This window comes from Leguminivora glycinivorella, chromosome 19 (assembly GCF_023078275.1).
Source record: "Leguminivora glycinivorella isolate SPB_JAAS2020 chromosome 19, LegGlyc_1.1, whole genome shotgun sequence".
NCBI classification, from domain to species: Eukaryota; Metazoa; Arthropoda; class Insecta; order Lepidoptera; family Tortricidae; genus Leguminivora; species Leguminivora glycinivorella.
The window spans coordinates 6046197-6070602 of NC_062989.1; the positions used below are offsets into that span (position 1 = coordinate 6046197).

Sequence of the window (24406 nt, forward strand, 5' to 3'; positions counted from 1 at the left end):
CGTACACGCAGAACACAACAATTTGTGAATTTTGCTGCATGACAGTCAGGAGCTCGCCGACGACCGTCGAAGCCTCGTACCTATTTGCGTGGTTGTCGCCGTTAACTATGATTGAGAGGACATCTCTGGTACAAGTCTCTTTGGCGTCCTCTGGCGGCGAAGAACACCTCAACCCCTTTCATTTTCACCTTGCATTTTCATTTTCATTTTCAAACTTGGTGCATGAGCTTTCGATACACATAACTAACTTGTATTTGGTATCTATTAAAGGTTAAGGAATACTTTTAGTCCACACTTACATAAAGTTGCATATATCGTTGAGAGGCGGGTCGTTGAGCGAACGCTGCTGGTACAGGTCCCTGTGGCGCCCTCTGGACGCACAAAATGCCTCAAACTTTGTGCGCGCGCGCTCCATGTCCATGCGACAGCCACGCACGAATAGCTCCAGGAAACTTGTGTCTGGAAGAAAGATTTGCCATCTCATTCATAAGAATTACTGGTCTATTTTTGTTAAAATAGATTTTGTCCCTTTCTCGTAAATACCTATAAGTATCATCAATTATGAAGACCACCGGTTATTTGCTAATTCAGGCTTGTTAAGAGTTTATAAATAACGCCATTATCTTGTGTTTAAGCAAAACGATGTACTATAGGTAGAGGAGATACGAGTATGGTGTTAGGCGGTAATTTCTCAACAAAATGCCTTCCGTTCACGATCGTTAAGTACCGGTTGCCACAATTATTGATGTCTTTTATAAACCTATAGGCCAAAACCCCCTAACGCTGTGCAATTTTTTTATGATATAGGCAGCAAACGAGTAAACGAGCCACGATTTATGTGATCCACTTCAAACTTTTAGCTCTTAGCCTCTAATTATGATTTGTGCAAGTTTCTTAAAAACTTTAGTGCCTACCTACCTGCCACTCTTAGTCATCAAGTTCGGATATGGACCCAAAAATCCTGACATCTCGTTGGGAAATTCTCAAATATACTTAAGAATAGCCCCTTACCCTTACGGCCCAGCCATGCACGACATTGGTCTAAGCGCGACAGCGGTGAGCGGCAGCAATACGTGCGAATGAAAAGTCCCATCGCTGTGTCTCGCTCCAATGTATGGTCGCCGCTCACCGCTGTCGCGCTTAGACCAATGTCGTGGCTGAGCCGTTAGCCATCCTACATTCTGAATATCGGTGACTGCGCATACAGGGGCATGAATATTTATAATAAAATAATTGTCCTTGGCAGTACCTACGCTGTTAAGAGGAATTGCATTGCCAATGATTATAAGATCCTAACGTGTTTATAAAGTGTCAATTTATACGTAATTGTTATGACATAATACATAATAGATTACCTAAGTCACTTCCTACTCATATTATCTATAGATTCTTCAGTTTTTTTTTTTAATTAACGGGTAATGATAATGTAGTGTAGTGATCTCCGCGCGCCCTGAACTAATTAAAAATGCGAACTTTCGGGTCGAGCTTGGTGCAGGATGGGGATGGGAATAGTTTCCAGATGTTCTTTGACGGAGATTGTTGCAGATATTCTTGTTTTGTTTTGAATGATGTTTTTTTTTGATGGTGCGAAACTATCGCTTTCTTTTTGTCGACTTATTTAGGTACTATATTAGTGTTCGTTATTTACCTCTCCTAGATCAATATGAGATATGTATAGTTTACTAGGTACCCTGTAAACTCTATGCTATCCTGATATTTATCTTGCAAAAATCACGCAAAACACTATATCTTACTACGCAAAATGCCTCATCAGATAACCACCGGTTTCTTTGTTTCATCTCTATAAAAAGTTATAACGAGTCCCATTCAACAATTTTTCCTCAACACGGCTATTTCAAAGCAGAAATGACACCGCGTGCGTGACAATGATCTCCAAGTCGATAAAAAAACACCTATTCTATTGCGTAAGGGAGGCTTTAAATATAGAGCAGTCTATATAGACGCGACCGCGTATACTGCCTACAATAACTGTGTCATTTAAATACATTGTATTTAAATGACACAGTTATTGTAGGCAGTATACGCGGTCGCGTGCTAATAGAATAATGTTGCCATTATATTAATTTTCCTTGATGAATCGGAGTATCTGGCTCTGTTTAGCTTAATAACACAGCTGTAATGGCACAATTACAATAGGTACAGAGAGGCCAAGCTAACTCTACATGGCATTTGTAATGATAAAGTGTCGCTATAGTAATTACGTTTTTCATGAACATGATATATGCACACTGTACAGTCAACCATTTTGAATCCCAGTCCACTGTAGAACCATTCCACAGTCAAGTTCAAAGTGATTTCTATGGTAAATAAAGCACGGTGTTAATAAGACAGAGTTTTAGAGTGGTCTAGGATTCAAAGTGGTTCACCGTTCACTTCGTTCTCTCCAAATCGATGCAAGTTAGATGTGTGTTTTGTAAATAATGATAAACCGTCCTCTTGAATCAGAGTAATCTATTAAAAAACCCGTTGCGTAGTTTTGAAGATCCAAGCATAAGTACTTATATCAATATGTACATGGAGACAGACAGCGTGAAGCGATCAGTGATAAAACACAAGTGCGAGCACGTGACTTTTATTTAAAATGTGTCCATGACCATATTTTCACCACTATTGATTTGCAGTAAATCGCCATACTATTGTACTATTGTACAAAAGGTCACTTAAAACTGTATTAAAAGTGTATTAAAAGTGCCCCGTGAACACAATAAGGGCCAATTAGGTATTTTTGTGTCGCAAGACACTTGTCGTTTGCGGCGATTTCGACGTTAGATAAGATACCACAACTATTTCCAATTTGCAACTAAGTAATTTATACAGCGTAAACAAAGGAAATTATTAGTACATTCTATATTTCTTTATTTTTTTTTCATATTAAAGTTGCACAATAAGTTTTTCGATATAGGTATTGTATAAGCGTAGTTTTTCAGAGAACAAAATGAGTTTTTGGGTAGATTTACAATAAGTATTACTTATTCCCTAATAAGTTTGACGAATTGCTATGATAATTAATTTTTAACTATCACAATAAAAGAAAGACCTTTAACGGCCGTAATTAATCATAATAAAAAAAAAACACAAATTAGAAACACATGTTTCGAATATCGCATATTATAACTAATAGCAACTTAGGCATCAAGATATTGTCTAGCGTCTAGTTAAAGTAGTTAGTAGGTGCTTGTCCTTAGCTAAAGCTAAGGTACCATTAATTGCACCTGTCCCACACCGTAGGATTACCACCTCATGTTGTGCAAGGCTGAGCTGAACAATGATGGAACAGACGGTCAGTTCTCATTGCAAGTGAACTACAAATTAAATATAAGCAAATAAGATTATTATACTTAATATTAAAAATTGTAATAGCACACCTAGTCTTGTGACAACTAAGAAATCGTACTTAATCCTTAATCTTATTAAAAAAATATTAGAACGCTGTCTCACATTCGACCAATCCCAATGTATGGCTGTGAGGCCTGGACACTGACACAAAAAGAGGAAAGTCAGCTCCTGGTAGCGGAAAGATAGATCTACCGTAAAATCCTGGGACCTGTCAAGAGCGATGACGGCACGTGAAGGATAAGAATAAGGAATGCCGAAATAGAAGAGTTGGTGGGCGAACCGAATAAGTATCATCGGCGTAACAAAATCCCACAGACTTCACTGGTTCGGACACCTACTAAGAATGGGAGAAGATCGGGCTGCTAAGAGGGCGTATCTGGGAAGACCAACTGGTGGCCGCCCGGTGGCGGGTCAGCCCAGATACCGCTGGGAAGACAGTGTGATGGCGGATCTGTGTCAGCTACAAGCCGATGATTGGCAGGAAGCTGTGCAGGATCGGGATAGGTGGCGTGCTCTCGTTTTGGAGGCCAAGATTCTCTTTGGATCGCAGAGCCATATTAGTTAGTCAGTTAGTAGCATTTTTTAAGGACTGATGACAGCAGATATCCACATGAGCAAGACTCGCCCGTATTCCTAGCGGGGTCCTTGCTCACGACTCACGAGACCTGTGCCCAGTGTGCCCGCTTCCGAAATAAGTAAAAATAGTACATTACTACAGATGCCGGGACAAAGGATGCCTCAGACCTATCCGGCCTCGCTTCGCTCGGCCGTCTATATGTCTTCGGCCGGCAACTCCATTTCCCGCCGAGGTATTTATAGTGCTTTTCTCAAACATGGTATAAAATAAATAAAGTCTACTGAAAATAGTAACTTTGGATGGCTGTATCTCCTAAACGGTGCGTCGTAGCGCAAAAATAATCGAATTTTCGTTCCCCTTTGATAGGTATACGCTTATAAAAAAACAAAAAGTTAAAAAAAAATTCAAAAAAAACGAAAAAAATTTTTTTGTATGAAAACGCACCCAAAATCAAATATTGTCTAGGGCCCGTACCAGTTGCAGTCGGCACGTAAATAGAATAGAATAGAATAGAATAGAAAACGTTTATTTGGTGAAAATACGTCTATAAAGCCCCTTATAGTTTTTTTTTTTTAATTGGCTAAATACCTGGATGTTATGTCACAATTATCTGTGTTTGGAAATTAAAAAACCGGCCAAGAGCGTGTCGGGCCACGCTCAGTGTAGGGTTCCGTAGTTTTCCGTATTTTTCTCAAAAACTACTGAACCTATCAAGTTCAAAACAATTTTCCTAGAAAGTCTTTATAAAGTTCTACATTTGTAATTTTTTTCATATTTTTTAAACATATGGTTCAAAAGTTAGAGGGGGGGGACGCACTTTTTTTCCTTTAGGAGCGATTATTTCCGAAAATATTAATATTATCAAAAAATGGTCTTAGCAAACCCATATTCATTTTTAAATACCTATCCAACAATATATCACACGTTGGGGTTGGAACGAAAAAAAATATCAGCTCCCACTTTACATGTAGGGAGGGTACCCTAATAAAACATTTTTTTCCATTTTTTATTTTTGCACTTTGTCGGCGTAATTGATATACATATTGGTACCAAATTTCAGCTTTCTAGTGCTAATGGTTACTGAGATTATCCGCGGACGGACGGACGGACGGACGGACGGACGGACGGACGGACGGACGGACGGACGGACGGACGGACGGACGGACGGACGGACAGACAGACATGGCGAAACTATAAGGGTTCCTAGTTGACTACGGAACCCTAAAAAGAGGACTTTGCCGGCCTTGGCCTGCAAGGTTTGTATGAAATTCCATTATCTATCAATCGTCCTAGCCGCACCTGCAACGTCATACTTCGCTGCCAATTATAAGGCACATAACATCAATATTATACTTTTCCTACTTCGAGAGTATTATCAGATATTGTATAGAAGTATGGGGTAACGGTGCGAACATAGACTCTATTCTACTCATGCAAAAAAAGGCATTACGAATTATCACTGGGTCTAAACGAATACCAGTAACTCATCGCAATATGTTTATAGACCATAAAATCTTTACAGTTACGGCATTGTATTTATATCGAGTATGTGTGTATATTTATATAAATCAAAATGATCACAAAAAAGCAGAAGAAATTCATAATTTCAATCTAAGAAATAAATCAAAATTGATCCAACCTAAATCTAACTTTATACATTTTAATAATAGCCTGAACATTATTGCCATTAAAGTTTTTAATAAATTAAGCACTGACATAAAACAATGCAGTGATTTAAGATCCTTTGACATAAAAGTAAAAGATTATTTTATTAATAGACCATTTTACACTATTGATGAATACTTTGCTAATGCACTGGATTGATTTGATTGTAATGGACTTATTAACAATATTTCATACCATGTTTGAATATTTCATACCATGTTTGAGAAAAAAAACTTTAGTGTATCACGACAAAAGACTACATATAAAACCAATTTTAGTGCCGTCATGCATTGTTTATACAACCTCTACTTGATACATGTCAATTAAAAAGACGACGGGGGTCATAATTCTACATACATACATATTTAACTAAGACCATGGGACTGTAAAATAGATAACATTGTATTTTAGAGACCTTCGTGGCATGACTAGTCGTAATAGTTTTGAACACGTACTTGGACTACTTGGAGCCAAATCGTTTAATACCAGATTTTAATGACAAGCACTTAGTATGTGTACATACTTATCAAAATACGTACTTATAGATTGATAAACATGGGGTGTTAGATTAGGTAATGAATACCTAGATAAACAATAAGGGGAATTACCTACTTAAAATAGTGTATAAAATGACTAAGTAACTAATATGGCTCTGCGATCCAAAGAGAATCTTGGCCTCCAAAACGAGAGCACGCCACCTATCCCGATCCTGCGCAGCTTCCTGCCAATCATCGGCTGACACAGTAAAAAAAAACACACACACACACACAGTATAAAATGAAACATTTTCTAAACCCAGTACAAATCAATTTTCCACGAACCATTTTGTAATGGCCCATTCTATTCCAGCGTGCTATTATTTTAACGAAACATTTTGAATTTTTTCTAGTTTTTTTTATCTAAAACCGCCTGCAGAAGTAGTCATGACTGCCCATGGACATCTTTGAGACCGTAAATATTTTCTTTCACCCCTTAATTGCCAGTAAATGGCACTGAAAATTGACTTCATGCGCCCTGCCATACTCCGTTTGAGAATGCATTTCCTTACCTCGTCTTCTAACTGTGAGTATTAACTCAATTTTTACTATGCTCGTATTAACACTGTATCTTTGAGTAACATTAAGTATCATATTGTTAGTGTATCTTAGTTTAGTGCCTATTAAGATCTATCATTGTATACCATTGCCCTATGACAATGCCACTCAGATACTATTGGCTATAAATCTTAGTGGGAATTGTCTCAGGATGTAGGTTGTACCTATTATTGTGTATTTCAATATCTTCTTATCTGTATGACCTTCCTATGTCTGTTTTTTTCCCCAATAAAGAAAATAAAATAAAATAAAATGTGCGAGTTTATGTATGTATTTCATTAAAATTGTCTCTGTATTTAGCAGGATGGTAGTCATATTAAGTTTTATTACCTAACACCTGTGTGTTTAGGATGACGAGTAGGTTATTAAATGTGCGCTATTGATCTCAACAATAAAGAGGATTGCAGTCCGGTTTTAATCGTAATGTAAACAATTTGTAGGTAGGTATTTGTCTTGTTCTAATATATACGATATTTGCTTCTATGTCTGGACAATGTAAGTAACTCCCTTACATTCCGAGGACAATCGATGTGAAACCCAGGTTAAACGTTAATTAGATTATTCTCGAACATGTTTACTCAAGAACAAAAGATTCCTCACAGGAATGCGACTGAAGAATGAAAACAATGATTAAAGCAAGTAGGTGCATCATGTTGAGCCATTTATTCAGACGTCATACTCATAAATGCTCTCGATAATTGTTTTTTTCCAGCAATAAATATTAAAGCAGCCTGTAGAACAGTCTGGAAAATGGAATGGTCCTTCGGCATTACTGCAAACCGGTAGAGCGGTGTAAAGCCAGTTAGGCAAGTGACTGTATTAACTACGCTGCAGGAGTCATCCTTAATGTCCTTTGTAGTAAATATTACGTACCTATTTAATTCAAGTTTTACAAGTACTGGCTCGTTTTGTGGAGATAAGAGAAAAAATAAGTTAGTTGTTTACTGTTCCTTCCGCTTTAAAGTCGCTCAAGAAGCAATTTACGTACTTAAAGTGCTTGTTGATTTACTTCAGTACAAATCCGGGTCAAAAAGGATATAAAATGTTTGTGATATGCGCAGTCTTGAACTTGAATTTACGCGGATATCGTCCTGACCACGACACCACCCGGGAACGGCAGTACCCGTCTCAAACTCTCATATCTTAAAAGGTTTACGAAGATGTATCCCCCGTAACGTAATTACTTTAGGTGACGACTCTAATTTATATGCACTCAGGCACTTGACTTAGTATTCCCTCGATGCACCGGTGTCATCATTAGTAGGCATCGCCGTTATGCAATATTACGTGAATGAGATTACCGCGGGCGCGCGTAAACTTACAGAATGTGACATCCATGACTCGAGGAGTGCGAGGAATGGCGATGATTCACGAAACACTCTTTGTGTAGAATACGTAATTATTGTGGTGCAAATTTTACAATTTATTGAAGGTCAGAGGCTGTTGCAACCTCTAGGCGAACTAGAGCCGACAGCGGAGTTGATATTCCTCGTCTCTGAAAGGGTCAACGATTTTTTTGTCAATATAATGATTAGTATTAGGTCCATAATTATTATTATGCATATAGGTATGGCATGGCATCTAAAAGGTTAATTGCGGCTTGTGACATGTGACCCCAAAATAATAATAAAGTTTCTATCTCAATCAAATAATCAATGAGTAGGTTTTTTTTGTGAGATACGTCACACTAAATACGAGGGCTGATTGGAAAGTTCGCGGCCTGACCATTAAAAAAAAAAACTTAGTTTCTTTTTTCTGCCGTTATTTTGAACTGTCATTATTTAGTTGTCATCCCGCGAAATTTTAATTAAATGCAATATTTTAAAATAAGTTTTTCCTCTCATTTATACGTGTAAGCAGTTTTTTCACACTGGACAATTTGGAGCAACGTGATGTAATTAAATATCTTCATAAAAAAGGATTGACTGCGAAACAAATTTATGAAGATATGCAGTGTACATTAGGGCAATCCGGTCTATCATATACGATGGTAAAAAAGTGGGCAGCTGAATTCAAGTGGGGACGAGTCAGTATCGCAGATGACCCTCGCTCCGGGAGGCCAACTACTGCGACCAATCCAAATAATGTGGCAACTGTATGCAAAATGGTAATCCAAGACCGACGGTTAAAAGTGAGAGAAATAGCCGACATCGTAGGAATCTCCTATGAAAAAACTCAAAACATTATAGTTAACGAATTAGGGTTTTCCAAGGTGTCGGCGAGATGGGTTCCAAAGCTCCTTTCAGTGGAACAAAAAATCACTCGTCTAACAATTTCACGCGACTGTCTAGACCTGTATGAAGCTGACCCTCAAGACTTTTTGGACAGATATGTTACTATGGATGAGACATGGGTCTACCACTTTACGCCCGAGACTAAACAGCAATCAAAACAGTGGGTTCGTGCTGGATCTCCGCCACCCAAAAAGGCAAAGGCCATTTTGTCGGCAAATAAAGTTATGGCATCAGTGTTCTGGGACGCAAAGGGTGTAATAATGGTTGACTATCTCCAAAAAGGTACGACTATAAACTCGGACTATTATTGCGAACTTTTACGTCGATTACGTCGACTTTTACGTCGACTTTGAAAGTAAAAAGACCTGGAGTGCTGACAAAGAAAGTTCTTTTCCACCAGGACAATGCACGCGTGCATACGTCACTAAAGTCAATGGCAGAAATTCATAATTGCGGGTTTGAATTATTGCCGCATCTGCCTTATTCACCCGATTTGGCACCATCGGACTTCCATTTATTTCCAAACTTAAAAAAACACATGGGTGGTAAGAAATTTTTGACCAACGACGAGGTCCAAGCTGAAGTGGATACCTATTTTGAAGGCCTGGAGGAAATTTTTTTTAAAAGTGGTATAATGGCTTTGGAATCCAGATGGAATAAGTGCAAAGACCTTAACGGGGACTACGTAGAGAAATAAAAATATTATAAAAAAACTTTGGTTTTGATTTCATATTTAAGCCGCGAACTTTTCAATCAGCCCTCGTAGTAAATAAATTTGTAGCAACTGTTTTTTACAACTCTCTATATACAAAGGTAAACAAACGTAGACGAATAAATGGCCAAAATGTTATTAATATACGGACGTCACTGATCTCATTAAAGATATATCTAAATGCAGTAAACAACCTCCATGCTATAAATATACGCATGAATATATGCTAATGGGTCTATTTTTTATTTTTAGCTACCTTGATGCAAAAAACGGATTTTAAGTTTGTAAACACGCATGAGATATACTGACGTTGAAGCTTTTTGAATATGTTTGCATATTGATTAATCCATTTTAATGGATTATGCGACGTTCTTGCCAATGTAACTTCTTCCTGTTCGCAATTCTGGACAATCTGAATTCTACACAATTAGTATTTCACCTCATTCGCTATTGTGCACAGTTATTACTTGTGGACAGTGGCGATTCTTCCTGTTCGCAATTCTGCACATTCTGAATTGCATACAGCAGTTTTTGACCTCATGCGCTATTATGTGCAGTCATTATTTGTGTACAATAGCGATTCTTCCTGTTCGCAATTCTGCACAATCTAAGTTCCACACAATAGGTATTTCACCTCATTCGCTACTGTGCACAGCCGTTATTTTTGTACAGAATAGTTTCTTCCTATTCTCAATTCTACGCAATCCAAATTCGACGCAATAGGTATTTCACCTCACTCGTTATTGTGCACAGTCATTATTTGTATACAGTATAGTCTCTTCCTATTCGCAATTCTACATAATTCGAATTCCACACAATAGGTATTTCGCCTCATGCGATATTGTGCACAGTCATTATTTGTGTACAGTATACTTTCTTCCTATTCGCAATTCTACGCAATCTGAATTCAACCCAATAGTATTTCAACTCGTTCGATTTTATTCACAGTCATTACTTGTGTACAATCTTGTTTTGCATAATCTCAGCTTCCTCAATCCCCGCAAATATGCAAAGCAAAGCAGTAGGCAAAGCTCCAAATAGCATTATTAATATTAGCTACCGTTATACACATTCAGCAAAAATAAAATTTAGGTGTCAGATGGCGTTGTTACAGGCACTGTATTCAATTTTGACACCCAATTTCAATATAAATTAAATCTAACCAGTCACCATATCAATATCTTGTAAACAAAATGTTAAAATCGAACCTTTGCTGACTATAGGTATAGGCCAATATTTACTAAATAATTACTACTACTTTTTACTAAGTATTTTTCGGGAAACGTTCGTATTTGTCATGCTATAATAGTTCGTATTGTGACATTTGATGAAGTAGAACTGCTGATAATAGATCATAACGAAACTCCTCAGCTCATGTAAGGAGATTTCTGCGTTTCTATGTGTACGTGTTTGCGGGGATTGACGAAGCTTAGATTGTGCAGAACGAGATTGTACACAAGTAATGACTGTGCATAAAATCGAATGAGGTGAAATACTATTGAGTCGAATTCAGATTGTGTAGAATTGCGAATAGGAAGAAAGTATACTGTACACAAATAATGACTGTGCACAATAGCGCATGAGGCGAAATACCTATTGTGTGGAATTCGAATTGTGTAGAATTGCGAACAGGAAGAAACTATACTGTATAAAAATAATGACTGTGCACAATAACGAATGAGGTGAAATACCTATTGCGTCGAATTCGGATTGCGTAGAGTTGAGAATAGGAAGAAACTATTCTGTACACAAATAATGGCTGTGCACAGTAGCGAATGAGGTGAAATACCTACTGTGTGGAACTTAGATTGTGCAGAATTGCGAACAGGAAGAATCGCTATTGTACACAGATAATGACTGTGCACAATAGCGAATGAGGTGAAATACTAATTGCGTAGAATTCAGACTGTCCAGAATTGCGAACAGGAAGAAGTGACATTGGCAAGAACGTCGCATAATCCATTTTAATTAGAGTACTCTAGTTCTTTGAAGTTACTGATCATTTTTTTTTTCTCGCGCAGGAATTTTTTTACATCTCCGTTTAATCGAGAAATTTGGTTGATTGACTTGATAGTTTTTATTTGTAGACACGTGTTGTGTTAGTAATAAATAAACAATGTGAGGAGCATACTGCAATGATTAATTTATTCGAAGAAAAGCGAGCGAAAAACTTTCCAGTGAAAAACACGTATTTTCACGATTTGTGTACATTTTACTGATGCTTTAATCATAATACATTTTTAATTACCTTTACCAGATTAAGAAGTAAATTAAGATTAATTTTGTTATGTCCACAGGAAAATAAAATAACCTTAAAATAAAACAAACTTTTGTCGAAGATCGATCATTAATAAGATTGTTTATCTTATCGATGCTATGAGGTACCGGTGCTCTATTTACAGAGCTGATTCTACAAGGTGACAAGTGTTTAATATATCGACTACTTTAAATATTTAGCGAACTAGAGAGACGGGGAGTTCCCCTGTACGAGGATTAAAGTATATTAAAAATACTTTTGACCTCAAACGAACGAAACAAAACAATGTCTCGTCTACCAAACATCCCAACAGTCCATTACACCATCCAAGCCGTAAAGGATATTAAGTCGCAGTGAAAAAAACCGGCCAAGAGCGTGTCGGGCCACGCTCAGTGTAGGGTTCCGTAGTTTTCCGTATTTTTCTCAAAAACTACTAAACCTATCAAGTTCAAAATAATTTTCCTAGAAAGTCTTTATAAAGTTCTACTTTTGTGATTTTTTTCATATTTTTTAAACATATGGTTCAAAAGTTAGAGGGGGGGGACGCACTTTTTTTCCTTTAGGAGCGATTATTTCCGAAAATATTAATATTATCAAAAAACGATCTTAGTAAACCCTTATTCATTTTTAAATACCTATCCAACAATATATCACACGTTGGGGTTGGAATGAAAAAAAATATCAGCCCCCACTTTACATGTAGCCCCCCCCCTACATGTAAAGTGGGGGCTGATATTTTTTTTTCATTCCAACCCCAACGTGTACCCTAATAAAACATTTTTTTCCATTTTTTATTTTTGCACTTTGTTGGCGTGATTGATATACATATTGGTACCAAATTTCAGCTTTCTAGTGCTAACGGTTACTGAGATTATCCGCGGACGGACGGACGGACGGACGGACGGACGGACGGACGGACGGACGGACGGACGGACGGACGGACGGACGGACAGACAGACATGGCGAAACTATAAGGGTTCCTAGTTGACTACGGAACCCTAAAAAGCCGCTAAATAGACTAAATAGGACTCGAGTTATATGTATGTGCATTGCCAATTTTAAAAGGATCGAATGGGACTATTATATTCTATTAAATATATGCATAAGTACATGAAATTGTGATAGTTTTAGATTTTTAGTTATTTTACCGGCAGTCTCGTATCGTGTAAGTATATAAATATACGTATATTGTTTCCGCATTTCTTTACTGACGTCGGTACGCTATATGCTGATCTCGGACAGACGACGGACATGTGATTAATTAAGCGGAAGTTTAAATACTTATTGACCTTCGCGAATCAGAACGTAAAAAATCTAATAAAGATAGAACTATATAGGTTTTTTCTAATCTAAATATTACCAGGCGTAAAACTCATAGAACTATATAGGTTTTTTCTAATCGGAGGCGTGCGTCCAATCGCCGTGGGCTCTACTTTTCGCCGTTTGGCATGCACTAACCATTATTAAGTTTTGTCTTTTCATTCCAAAATTAACGTACGTACTTCGTTGCTGCCCTTTGTGGAAGCATCATGATCTGTTAACACGAGTAGATAATTTAATTAAATACAATTTGGAGAAAATTCTTAACGTTCAGTTCAGTGACCGCTCATGGTGTCAAGGGGCGCTTCCCATTAGACACGGAGGTTTGGGCATCCGTAGCATGTCCGGGGTAGCTCTGCCTGCTTTTTTATCGTCTGCACATAGTTCCTTGGGTCTCGTAGGTAAAATACTTCGCACAAACTATGAGATCTCGGGCTTGGAAGACGCGAAAAATGAATGGCTGCAAGCTTGCCCCGGACAAAGCATCCCTGAACATCCGGAGTCACAGATGAATTGGGACGACCCAAAGTGCAAACTGACTCTGATCTCCCTTCTAAACCATAACAACGCCGCCGAAAAAGCTAGACTCCTTGCTGTCGCAACCAGAGAGGCTGGGCACTGGCTTCACGCACATCCTTCCTCTAAACTCGGAACCTTCTTAGAGCCCAACACGCTTCGGTTGTCGATTTGCCTTCGTTTGGGTATGCCAGTTTGTGTTCCCCATCGCTGCCCCTGCGGTGCGCAAGTAGACCAGTTAGGGCACCACGGTCTCTCTTGCCAGAAAAGCGCGGGCCGCTTCTCCAGGCATGCCGCCCTTAACGACATCATCCGTCGGACTCTTGCATCGGTCAATGTGCCCGCTATTTTAGAGCCATCCGGCATTTCACGAAGTGACGGCAAGAGACCCGACGGGATGTCTTTGGTTCCGTGGAGTATGGGTCGGGTGCTGGTGTGGGACGCAACCTGCGTTGACACGCTAGCCCCTTCACATCTCCACGGAACTTCTGCGAAGGCGGCAGCTGCTGCAGAGGCGGCCGAAAATGTAAAAATCGGCAAATACCGCGGCCTCGGCGCCGAATACAGTTTCGTTCCATTCGGCGTCGAGACCCTGGGTCCTTGGGGTTCGGGAAATATTACCTATATGTGGTCGATTTAATAACTCAATAATCGCTTCGAAAACAACATGGAAAAAAAAGTTTCCGTGTTGTATAGGTAATATAGGTATTTCTTACGCGCGAGTGGAGCCAATGGACAGTGATGGTTTCTGACATTGAAATCTTTCTTGTCTTGTCTCGTCTTGTTTATTTCTCAAACTATCTCATATCACCAGGCTATTGAGCTTTAGTGCGTTTTCACATTAGCCAATCCAAAATCGGATGTCGGACCGATATCCCATATATTTACGCCACCATCGTTGATTTTTTCCTTTGAAACCCTTCCTACTTCCGATATCGAATCGGATAATGTGAAAACGCACTTACTCTTCAGGCTTACTTATTTTAGGATTTTTAATATCATCAGTGAATCTATTTTTTTCAAATCGCGTTATATCATTTGAAATCTTACATATCGGTGTTAGGTATATTTTCACCGATCTTTAGAAATATTTCTTATTTGAGCTTATTATCGTAATAGCTTAGCTAGCGTTGCAACCTAGACGAGCGTTGCAGCATTGAGCTACTTTAGGACCGGTTGACCGGTTGTACGAGCCAGTATAAGGCGTGCGATACTAAAGAGTTCAACGCACTCCGAAATTATCAATTTCCTTCTTTTTAGGCCAATTTATTTTTAGATTCCGTGAAGGAAAGTTCCGCGAGGGTTTAAAATGCAAATATAAAATTCATTTGCGTCATTCGGGTTGTTTACATCTTCAACGGAGCGCATCGCCGCCAGAACTTGTTTCAGTGGGATCTTCCATTACTCACGGTTGAAAAAAAAGGTTTTAAAATTTTAATTGTAAGGGCCGGATCTTGGCAGATGAAATGTAATATTGTATGTGTGAACATAAGTAGGGCTTGCTTAATCTGGGCCACAAGTTTACCTTCGCATTCTAGGTAAAAAGCAATAAAACAAAAGCAATTTATTGAGTCGCTTCAGCAAGGTAGTTTTTTTTGGGTCCGGGTTCAGGGTGTGGATGATACAGTTACGGGGTATATTGTATTATTTAGATCCGGATTTAAAACCGAACTCTCCACTCATCGATACATTTAAAATATCTAGGCCGGGCATACTTAAATAAATATTTCACATCGGACTTTTGAAAAAATACTGCTATTTTTCGGCTTTGTTAAGCGTTGTGCGACCACATGTTGCTACATATTTTATTAAAAGTATGTTTTTGCTTTGTAATATCTATTGTTTACATATATGTCATAGATTAGGTTTATTTATACATAGTATTAAGTGGCAGTTCATGCATTTGCTACCTATGTACTTTCGTTTAGTACCTACCTACGTTAATAGAAAAAAAAAGAACTCGTACCGATAAATTGATCGCCAACTGTACTTACTCGTACACTATGAAACTGCAGTACAGCCTGGTTCTAAATCTAATAGACATCTGAATTCAGATCTAAATACGACGTGGATAGGATATAAATCTAATTTTACACAATTATTAAAATAATAACTAGGCCTTTAAACTTTCAGAAATCCGTGAATTTAAAAGTATTTAAACTACGTTCTTTAACAGATTAATCTGCAATAAGTGGGGAGGAGATAGAAGTACTTATGTATGTACCTATTTCTACCAAACCCCAATAGAAAAGATTCCAAATAGAGAACAGAGGACCCGCGTGGGCGGAACCTTGCCCAATACCCAAAAGCTGTACGAACTGCATCGCGTCATTAAGTAAAGCGAAGGTTGCACGGAAGTTGATACATTTACTCTAAAAGAGCTTAACCTTCATATTCTCTAATAACGTTTACGCCCTTTTAGTTATAAGCTAGATATTCGTCCAGTTTGTTGCGTTTCTACCGTGATGCTAATAAGTCCTATGAGCATACGAGTTCGCAGCGACCTACGCCGTTGGCTGGAAACGGCAGCTGTGGGCCATACGGAAGCATTGCTTGCCTTACGCGCTTCCTGTGGCGAGATGACATCTGTATTCATAAGTCCATTTCAAACTGCTAATATAACTAATATACTTGAACAAAGGATTTGGAATCTCCTAAGTTTTGGACGCGGTTTTAATTTTTGGTGTTTATTTTGTTTACTTACGTGATTTTTCGACCATTAAGTACCTCCGGATTTTTTACTCTCGCGTTATAATTATGGGTTTGTTATTGTTTATCAATAAGATCACGTTTTTGTTGGTATTACATTTTTATTTTTAATGTTTTTTGCAAGTTTTTTTGATTCCATTAAATTCGACACGTCGTTTGGTTCAATAACCACTTGGTACCTATATCGTTTTTTGTTAAATTCATTTTTTTAAATAGTTTTTTAATTTTTCATCATTTTTTATCATAAATAAATAAATTGATAAGTGGGAGAGAAACTTAAGAATAACATAAAAGTTAGTGTCAAGACCCTATAATTATGTAGTTTCTTAGAGAAAGTATTTGACCAGAAAACACTTCCCTCAATATTACCGGACGTCAATAATAACATGTTGTATTAATATAAACTAAATTGTGTTTTTTATTTCAATTTGACTGGTTATACTTACCCTAGGTAGTTTATTATAATAATTATGTAAAAAAAATGTTATAATTATCCAATACTTATACAATATACTGTGTAGGTAAATAATTATTTATAATACGCCTGTTAAGTAAACTAGCGTGACGATGTGTTTAGAACTTTTATAACATAGGTAGTTCATTATTACACTATGATGTTGAGTTCTACATGTATCCACTGAACACGCCTACCATATATAACCGGTGGACACTCTATTTAATAATGCAAACATTGTAAAATATTGAAAAAATGGACCAGTTACAATTGCCCCCAATCGAGATTTGCCCCGCTGTACCTTACATACCGGGTGTCCCGTAAACCAACAACCAACGCCAAAATTAAAAGAGGTGATCTAGGACATCTCATTAGCTATCATGTTAGCGAATTTGACCTTAACGATAATGTCATGGTTTTTGAAATTATCAGCCTGTATATTCTGAAAATATTCTCAAGTCCATGTTATTCGTATGTATTTATGAATGAAGTACCAGGTGTACTATAACCTAATAAGTATAGGGACCATAGCCTACTTATGTCACAATAGATAATAAATGCAACGTAATATTCGTAAAAATAGTATATAATATATGTATTGTACGAGTAAGATAGGCTCGCACGTGCAAGGGCCGGTTCGAATATAAAATATTTAAATTTCATAAGGGCACTGAGGGTAACCCTAGCGGGCTAGCCACGGGACCTCGATACTAGTCTAATATTTTGGATAACAACACAACAATAATAAAAACTTAAATTATAATTGACAACATTTCATATTTTTGAGTACTACTTTTTATTGTTTGGTTTGAAAGAACTCAATACTAAAAGATACACGTATTTTTTTATTTTCCATACCGAAAACTGCTAGTTTAATGAGAAAATCCTTCTTGCAGATTGATACTACATCGAGCAGACCAAGCTAAGTTGACAACGATTTTGGTTTTACAAACGTCAAGACAGAGCTTCGTGACGTCACATGTGTTATTTCATACACCTAATTTAAAAACGACAAAATCATTTCTCAAGTAAAAACTGTTTTAAAAGTAGCTCAAACAATCCGAGTATGTCTGACTGTCAAGTGTTACTGTCAACCATAGTGAATGACTACGAACCATAGATTTAAGCCATGAAATTTTTAATATCTTAGTTTGTACGAAAAAGAGGTCAACATTGTGAGAAAAAATAGTGATAATGTTTAGTTAGCAGTTTTGTTTTAAAAAAGTGTCAGACTTAAATTAAATTGATGTTCTAGATAACGGCATGACGTTCGGAAGTGATTGTTAATGTGGCACTTACGACCTTTTATTAAGGGTAAAGAAAACTCAAAAATGGCTCAACTGATGACGTTTAAAGTATAGTTTTGTGTTTTGTATTATATGGGCAATAATTTGACGGTTTTGGATATTTTTCCAACAACGAATTCGAAAAAAAATTAAAAATTATTTGACTTAATTATCGTTTATCTCAAAATGGTTCATATTAGGGACATTGAAAATTTTGAAACGTTGTCAATTGTTTTTAAAGATATAAATTGTGAGTCAAATTTTCCGCGAATACTGCGTTATTACCGTTGCTTGTAAACAACTAAACGCTCATAGCCTCATACATCGAGATTATGAAAAAATACGGCCATTAGAATTTATTCCAATCACATACCGAGCCGAAACAAAGTACACCGTCGAATTTGAGCATTTCAACACGAATATATATGCTTTGCAGATTTGATAAAAACGATAAATCAGCGAAGCTAAGTATTTACGATAACGATTTTGGTTTTACTCACTACCCATCTCTATATAGAAATCATCAAAAAATATATATAAATTATATAGAAATGTTAAATTTATATATAATTATTTATTTATTTATTTTTTTGCCAAGAGTGGCACTGAAACTTTAGTAGTTCATGTGCTCTGCCTACCCCTTTATGGGATACAGGCGTGATTGTATGTATGTATGTATGTCATATTTATGCATATGAAAATCTTAACACGTTCAAAATCTGCCCTATCAAAATATTTAATACAATAAACTGCACTGGTTCAACATCGTATTCTAATAAAATAAGAAGAAGAACGAAAGTTACGAAACTTAGAATTTAAGAAAGAAGGAATAATAACAATTTTAAAAATGTAAGCCTTCTAAACGTACGTCGCCGACGAAAATCGTAGTTAATTTATGTAGCTTGGTATCTTAAAAAATATTTCTGTCGTGAGGTCACTTTACACCGGTTTTCCTGAGATTTCAACTCAACAGCGCGTGCGCAAGCAGTGGATCGAATACGGCGGCTGTATAGGTAACATATAATTAAACTCGCCACTTATCTTGTTGTCTTATTTTGGAACCTACACGGTGGCTATAATTGGAATTCAGTTTGACGTCAAAGAACGGGAAACTAAACCGATAAATATTTTTTGCACGCATGGTTACTAATGGAAACTTTGAGGTTTAGACTTTTTGTGGCACTTTGCGGATTAGATCAGTTTTTATTCGTTTCAAAACGTAATAGGTACCTACTCTCATGAGTAGGTAGGAAGATAAAGATTGACAAAACACACCAGGATCAGGAGATCTCTAGGAGAACCCAGCTGGGTTGGGCGGCATTCAACAAGTTGGCGGACATCCTCAAACCAGCAGGCCTAGCACATGATGGCCGCGAGAGTATGTCGCCGCGAGATAGACTACCTGTCCTTATGTCATTAATACAATTAGACAAAGACGTGTCATCTATCTCGCGGCGACATACTCCCGCAGCGACATACTCCCGCGGCCATCATGTGCTAGGCCTACTGTGAACATTCCACAATGCCTGAAGACTCGCCTCTTTAACCAATGTGTCCTGCCCACCATGACCTACGGTGCCGAAACATGGACGCTCACTAAAAAGGCTGTGCATAAGATCCGAGTTGCACAGAGAGCCTGCATGGAGCGCGCCATGCTCGGTATCAAGATTCAAGATCGGGTGAGGAATGCCGAGATCCGTCGTCGCATCAAGGTGCTATACGTGGGTTTCGTCATTACCAAACTAAAATGGAGTTGGGCGGGACATGTTGCTAGGCAGAGTGCTGGCAGATGGACTAAAATGTTAACAGAATGGTGGCCGCTCACAGATATGTAAGAAAAGCGCTTGGCATCCGTTAGCTCGTTGGGTGGACGACATCCGGAAAATTGCGGGTCACAACTGGATGAGACTAGCTCAGGACCGGGACAAGTGGCGTACTAGAAGAGAGGCCTATGCTCAGCAGTGGGCGATAAAGGGCTGATATGATGATGATGATGATGAAAGTCTAAAGTTTACTCGTTTTGAGTCACACATATGTACATACATACATAGAACAGGTACATCACATCACATACATATATCCAGTCACCTTAAATAATATATGTTATTATACTACGACGATTTACTCATTAAATTTTACTTTTAACGGACTAGAGTAGGTACATAACATACAGATAACGAATTGACAGAATTTATACGGCTGGACTAGTTATAAGTACCTATTTAATAAATATATCTAAGGCATTGACGACAAAACCAGACATAGCCAAGTAACTATTGCATGAATAAAATATTACGTCTCCTACTTATACGAAATACCTACATTGATTACGATACTATGATAATGTTTGCATAAATCGGTGTGTTGGATAATAATGGATAACTGTATAAATATTTTACAATACCTATCTATTTTACAAAAAGGAGATGACGATGGCGAGATGACCTGGACGCATTCTACCAGAAAAATGGTGGGAAAGGAAAACGCCGACAATAGGGTCGAGTGGAAAAAACGAGGGGAGGCCTTTGCCCAGCAGTGGGAGAATAAAAGAGGCAAATTAAAAGAAATATAATATAATATTTATATTTTTAATTAACGTAACATTTGGAGAGGTATTATAAAATAACTACAATATTTATTTATTTAGAGATGAAAATACTTCTAATCGTCAAACTACTTACTCATTCATATGAGACATGAGACGTGCATTTTATTGACTATGACAAAATGGCAATGGACAAAATATTTACTGGTTTTACACAAAATACTTAATTTATGGTTTTAATTGGAACCTCTTTATTATTTGGCAGGGTTGGCAGGAAAATGTGTAAAAGTGCATTAAGTAGGTATAGACAATTTCGCATTAGGTACATACTTGTATAAATAGTCGCACGTACGTGTCTCATTTATCTGTACCTATTTAATATCTCGGTTAACAATAGTCATATAGGTATTGCAGATGATCTAATGACTAGAAATGGTGACAGAACAAACCAAAGTAAGTAATATTTTATCAGGAACAACATTTTGAGGAAACGAATAAAAAATACGCGAAAATATCGATAGGTCTATTAAAAAAAATGTAGAATCCCAACTTTTCTCTGTTCTCTAAAATTAGTAAAAATCATTTTAATACCTATTTCGAATTGGTTAGAAATAATTTTGAAGTGTGATATCTTTTAGTTATTGTTTAAAGTGACAACGGTTAGAGATACCGAGCTAACAACGGAACAAAAGGTTTAAACAAACGAAGTGGGAATTTAATGTTTTTTTTATGATTATTGTAGAATTATATTCTATTTAATTGTTATTTTGGCATGATTTTGTAATATTAATTAGTCTTTTATTGTATTTTTATGATTTTGTAAATATTAATTGCCTGTTTTCCAAATATTTGCACGCCTGCACATGCAGACTGAATGCACGGATTTATTTATTTTGTAACACCTTATGACTGTGTTCTATGAATAGTTATTTGTTATACAAGGGGGCAAAGTTGTATTTTAACGCCGAGTGTGGAATTGAGAAACGAGCAAGTGAAAGGATTCTATAGTTGAACCACGAGCGAAGCGAGTGGTTCGAGAATAGAATCCTGAACTTGCGAGTTTTTTAACACACGAGAAGTAAAATAAATTTGCACCCGAGTGTAACACAAAACTTTTCCCCTCACTATAGCGAGGAAACTACAACGCAAAAATGCGTTTGTCACTGCTTCCAGTAGTTCCACACGTGGTAAATCATCTTTATTACTAGATTCACTTACTTTTATCAATTTTAAAGCAGTTAATTTGACTTTATTCAAGGTCAAATTACTTTACCCACTAGTGGATAAAATGCGTTTTTACCCGCTGGTATTAAATGACAAAACACGTGTTTCCGAGCTAGTGAGGGGAAAAATAAATTCTTTGAATCTTTTTTTGAATCAATCTAGGTACCTACTGAGAAAAGTAATTAATTTAATTTAAGATAATTAGGAAAACAAAACATGCATATGGAAATGAGGTTATTGTGCCGCGGAAGTGCTGATTCCGCATATTTGTAACATTTATATTCGAGTACATGTTCATTGTCCGACAACCTTCAATGCCGCATGCTACGATTTATTATAATATTAGCATAAATATAATATAAACAATTATTAGTAAGTAACATTATTGCGGAACGTGCGATGAGCTTGTTTACATATTAATACATTTGTTATTCATAAAAAAACTGGCCTTATGTATTAAATTAAATTATTCCAGTGTATTACTGTATAAAGTATCTCTTCATATTCATTGGCTTATATCTTGTGCAGTTCTAATGAGTAGGTTCTAATTTGATGTAGATCTTTAATTGTATCATAAATCTCCTCATACGTTAAAAATGCATGCCATGCATGCATGCTTATATGCCATGTCTGTCTGTCCGTCCGTCCGTCCGTCCGTCCGTCCCATCAAAACAACCTGAAATTTGGTACCAATTTTGTATCTCAATAAACACAACAACGTGTGATATATTGTTGGATAGGTAAGAACTCGTTTTTTGATAATATTAATACAACTAGAGGAAAAAAAGTGCGTCCCCCCTCTAAAACCGTCCTAATTATACATATTTCAGTATACGCTAGTGAATTGGGCAGTCAAGATTGGTTTTAAAATTCTATGATCAAGGTATATTTTAAACGATTAAACGAACGACCAAGTATTATTAAGTATATTTAAAACAAAGTAAATTGACTTATATTGACCGGGATATATAGACCGTTTACCTTTTTGTCGTGGGAGCTCGACAAAAATCAAAAAGGTAATCACGGTCTATATCCCAGTCAATATAAGTCTAATGAAAATAACCGTGAATCATTCAAAACTCTTAAAGTAAATTGAGTCTAACCGTCTAGTTAAGGAGCGGCACTAAACTGTATGCAATTATCTCCATGCTAAGGCTAAAGTTTAGATCCATGAGGGTCATATTACCCGAACATGTTTTATATTCAGTAACCAACCAACATTCTAATAGTGTCCGGAGCTCCGGAGTCTCCCTTAGGTAATAGGTATCTAACGTTACAGTGATATAAAAGTTCCTTTCAAACTAGCATTTTTCAGGACCCGATTCAGACACCGCAAAATGTTTAACCAATCCTTGAAATATAAGTAAGAAAAGAAATCAACAATAAAAATCCAGAAATACTCAATACACACACGTCCTACGATTCACCTGCGGGTATTATATGTAATGTAAGTATGTCGTCGATAGAATAATATTTGCGTTTCTTGTAAACTCGCAAAAGTAAACGAATATCACTTATTTAGAGCAATGAGAACACGTACACATTCATCATTAGATGTTATCACAATCGATTATTTATAGATATATTATTTATTATCTATGCAATAGTAAATTACTAATAAGTCTCTACTTTATAAAAATAATCAAACTTTGTTTTACGTTGTTTGAAAATAGTGAATGAATGAAGGACTTTACATCTAGGTCAGAATCATCTTTTAGTATCTGTTTTATCCTCATTCAGTATTTGTCTATTAAATTTGTAAAACTAGAAATATTGTATATAAATACCTATGGTCTCAGGCCGTGGTAGATGTGGCGAGGCTGCACACATGCTCCTCAGGTCTCGCACCCCTCTCTCCAGGTCCTCCTCCCCTTCCCCCAACTCCTGCTTGATCATCTCCAGCTGTTTCAGCGAAGGTCCTTGCAGCAACGCCATGGCACTACACTACATTCAAAGTCCACGATTAAAAAAAATAAAGTGTTCTCAATTCGAATTGAACGAGTAAATTGCAAGCTGTGGCTGAGTAAGGACAAAACTGCGAGTGGCTTGCGCGCGGCCAGTGCCTTATATAAACAAGCGTCGATTAGAAAAGGTAAGGACGGTTAGGGCGCAGTCACACTACATCTACAACTATGTTTTCTATGATATATTTTGTTTCAGTATTCCTTTTCTGTAATAAGTACACATGTGCTATAAGAAAAGAGTCGTGGAATGTAAACGAGCCAATACATCAACTACAACTCGGCAGAAACGCAATAGGTATCATAAGATTTATCTTTAAAGTATTTTTCTCTTTTGTTTGCAATGCAACCCTCCCTCTTGTAAATAGACATGTCACTGTATGGTTCGGCAACGTGCAGTATCTCAGGAGTATCTCAGGAGAGTCTCTCCATAGGCTATGGTGACTAGTTACCATCATGCGGGCAGTCTGCTTGTTTGCCTCCGACTCCGTATAG

The 24406-nt window shown here is 37.1% G+C and overlaps 1 protein-coding gene across 1 annotated transcript in view; it reads right to left on the reverse strand.

Annotated features, from left to right (window-relative positions):
• LOC125236579 (alpha-tocopherol transfer protein-like) overlaps positions 1 to 24006 on the reverse strand; it is a 28484-nt gene extending 4478 nt beyond the window's left edge. The window contains exons 1-2 of the mRNA XM_048143433.1: positions 23738 to 24006; positions 300 to 459 (exon numbers count right to left, since the gene is read on the reverse strand). Of these exons, the coding sequence (XP_047999390.1) occupies positions 300 to 459; positions 23738 to 23885 (308 nt within the window). The 5' untranslated portion in view covers positions 23886 to 24006. The remainder of the gene's footprint in view (positions 1 to 299; positions 460 to 23737) is intronic.
• Positions 24007 to 24406: the final 400 nt, after the last annotated feature.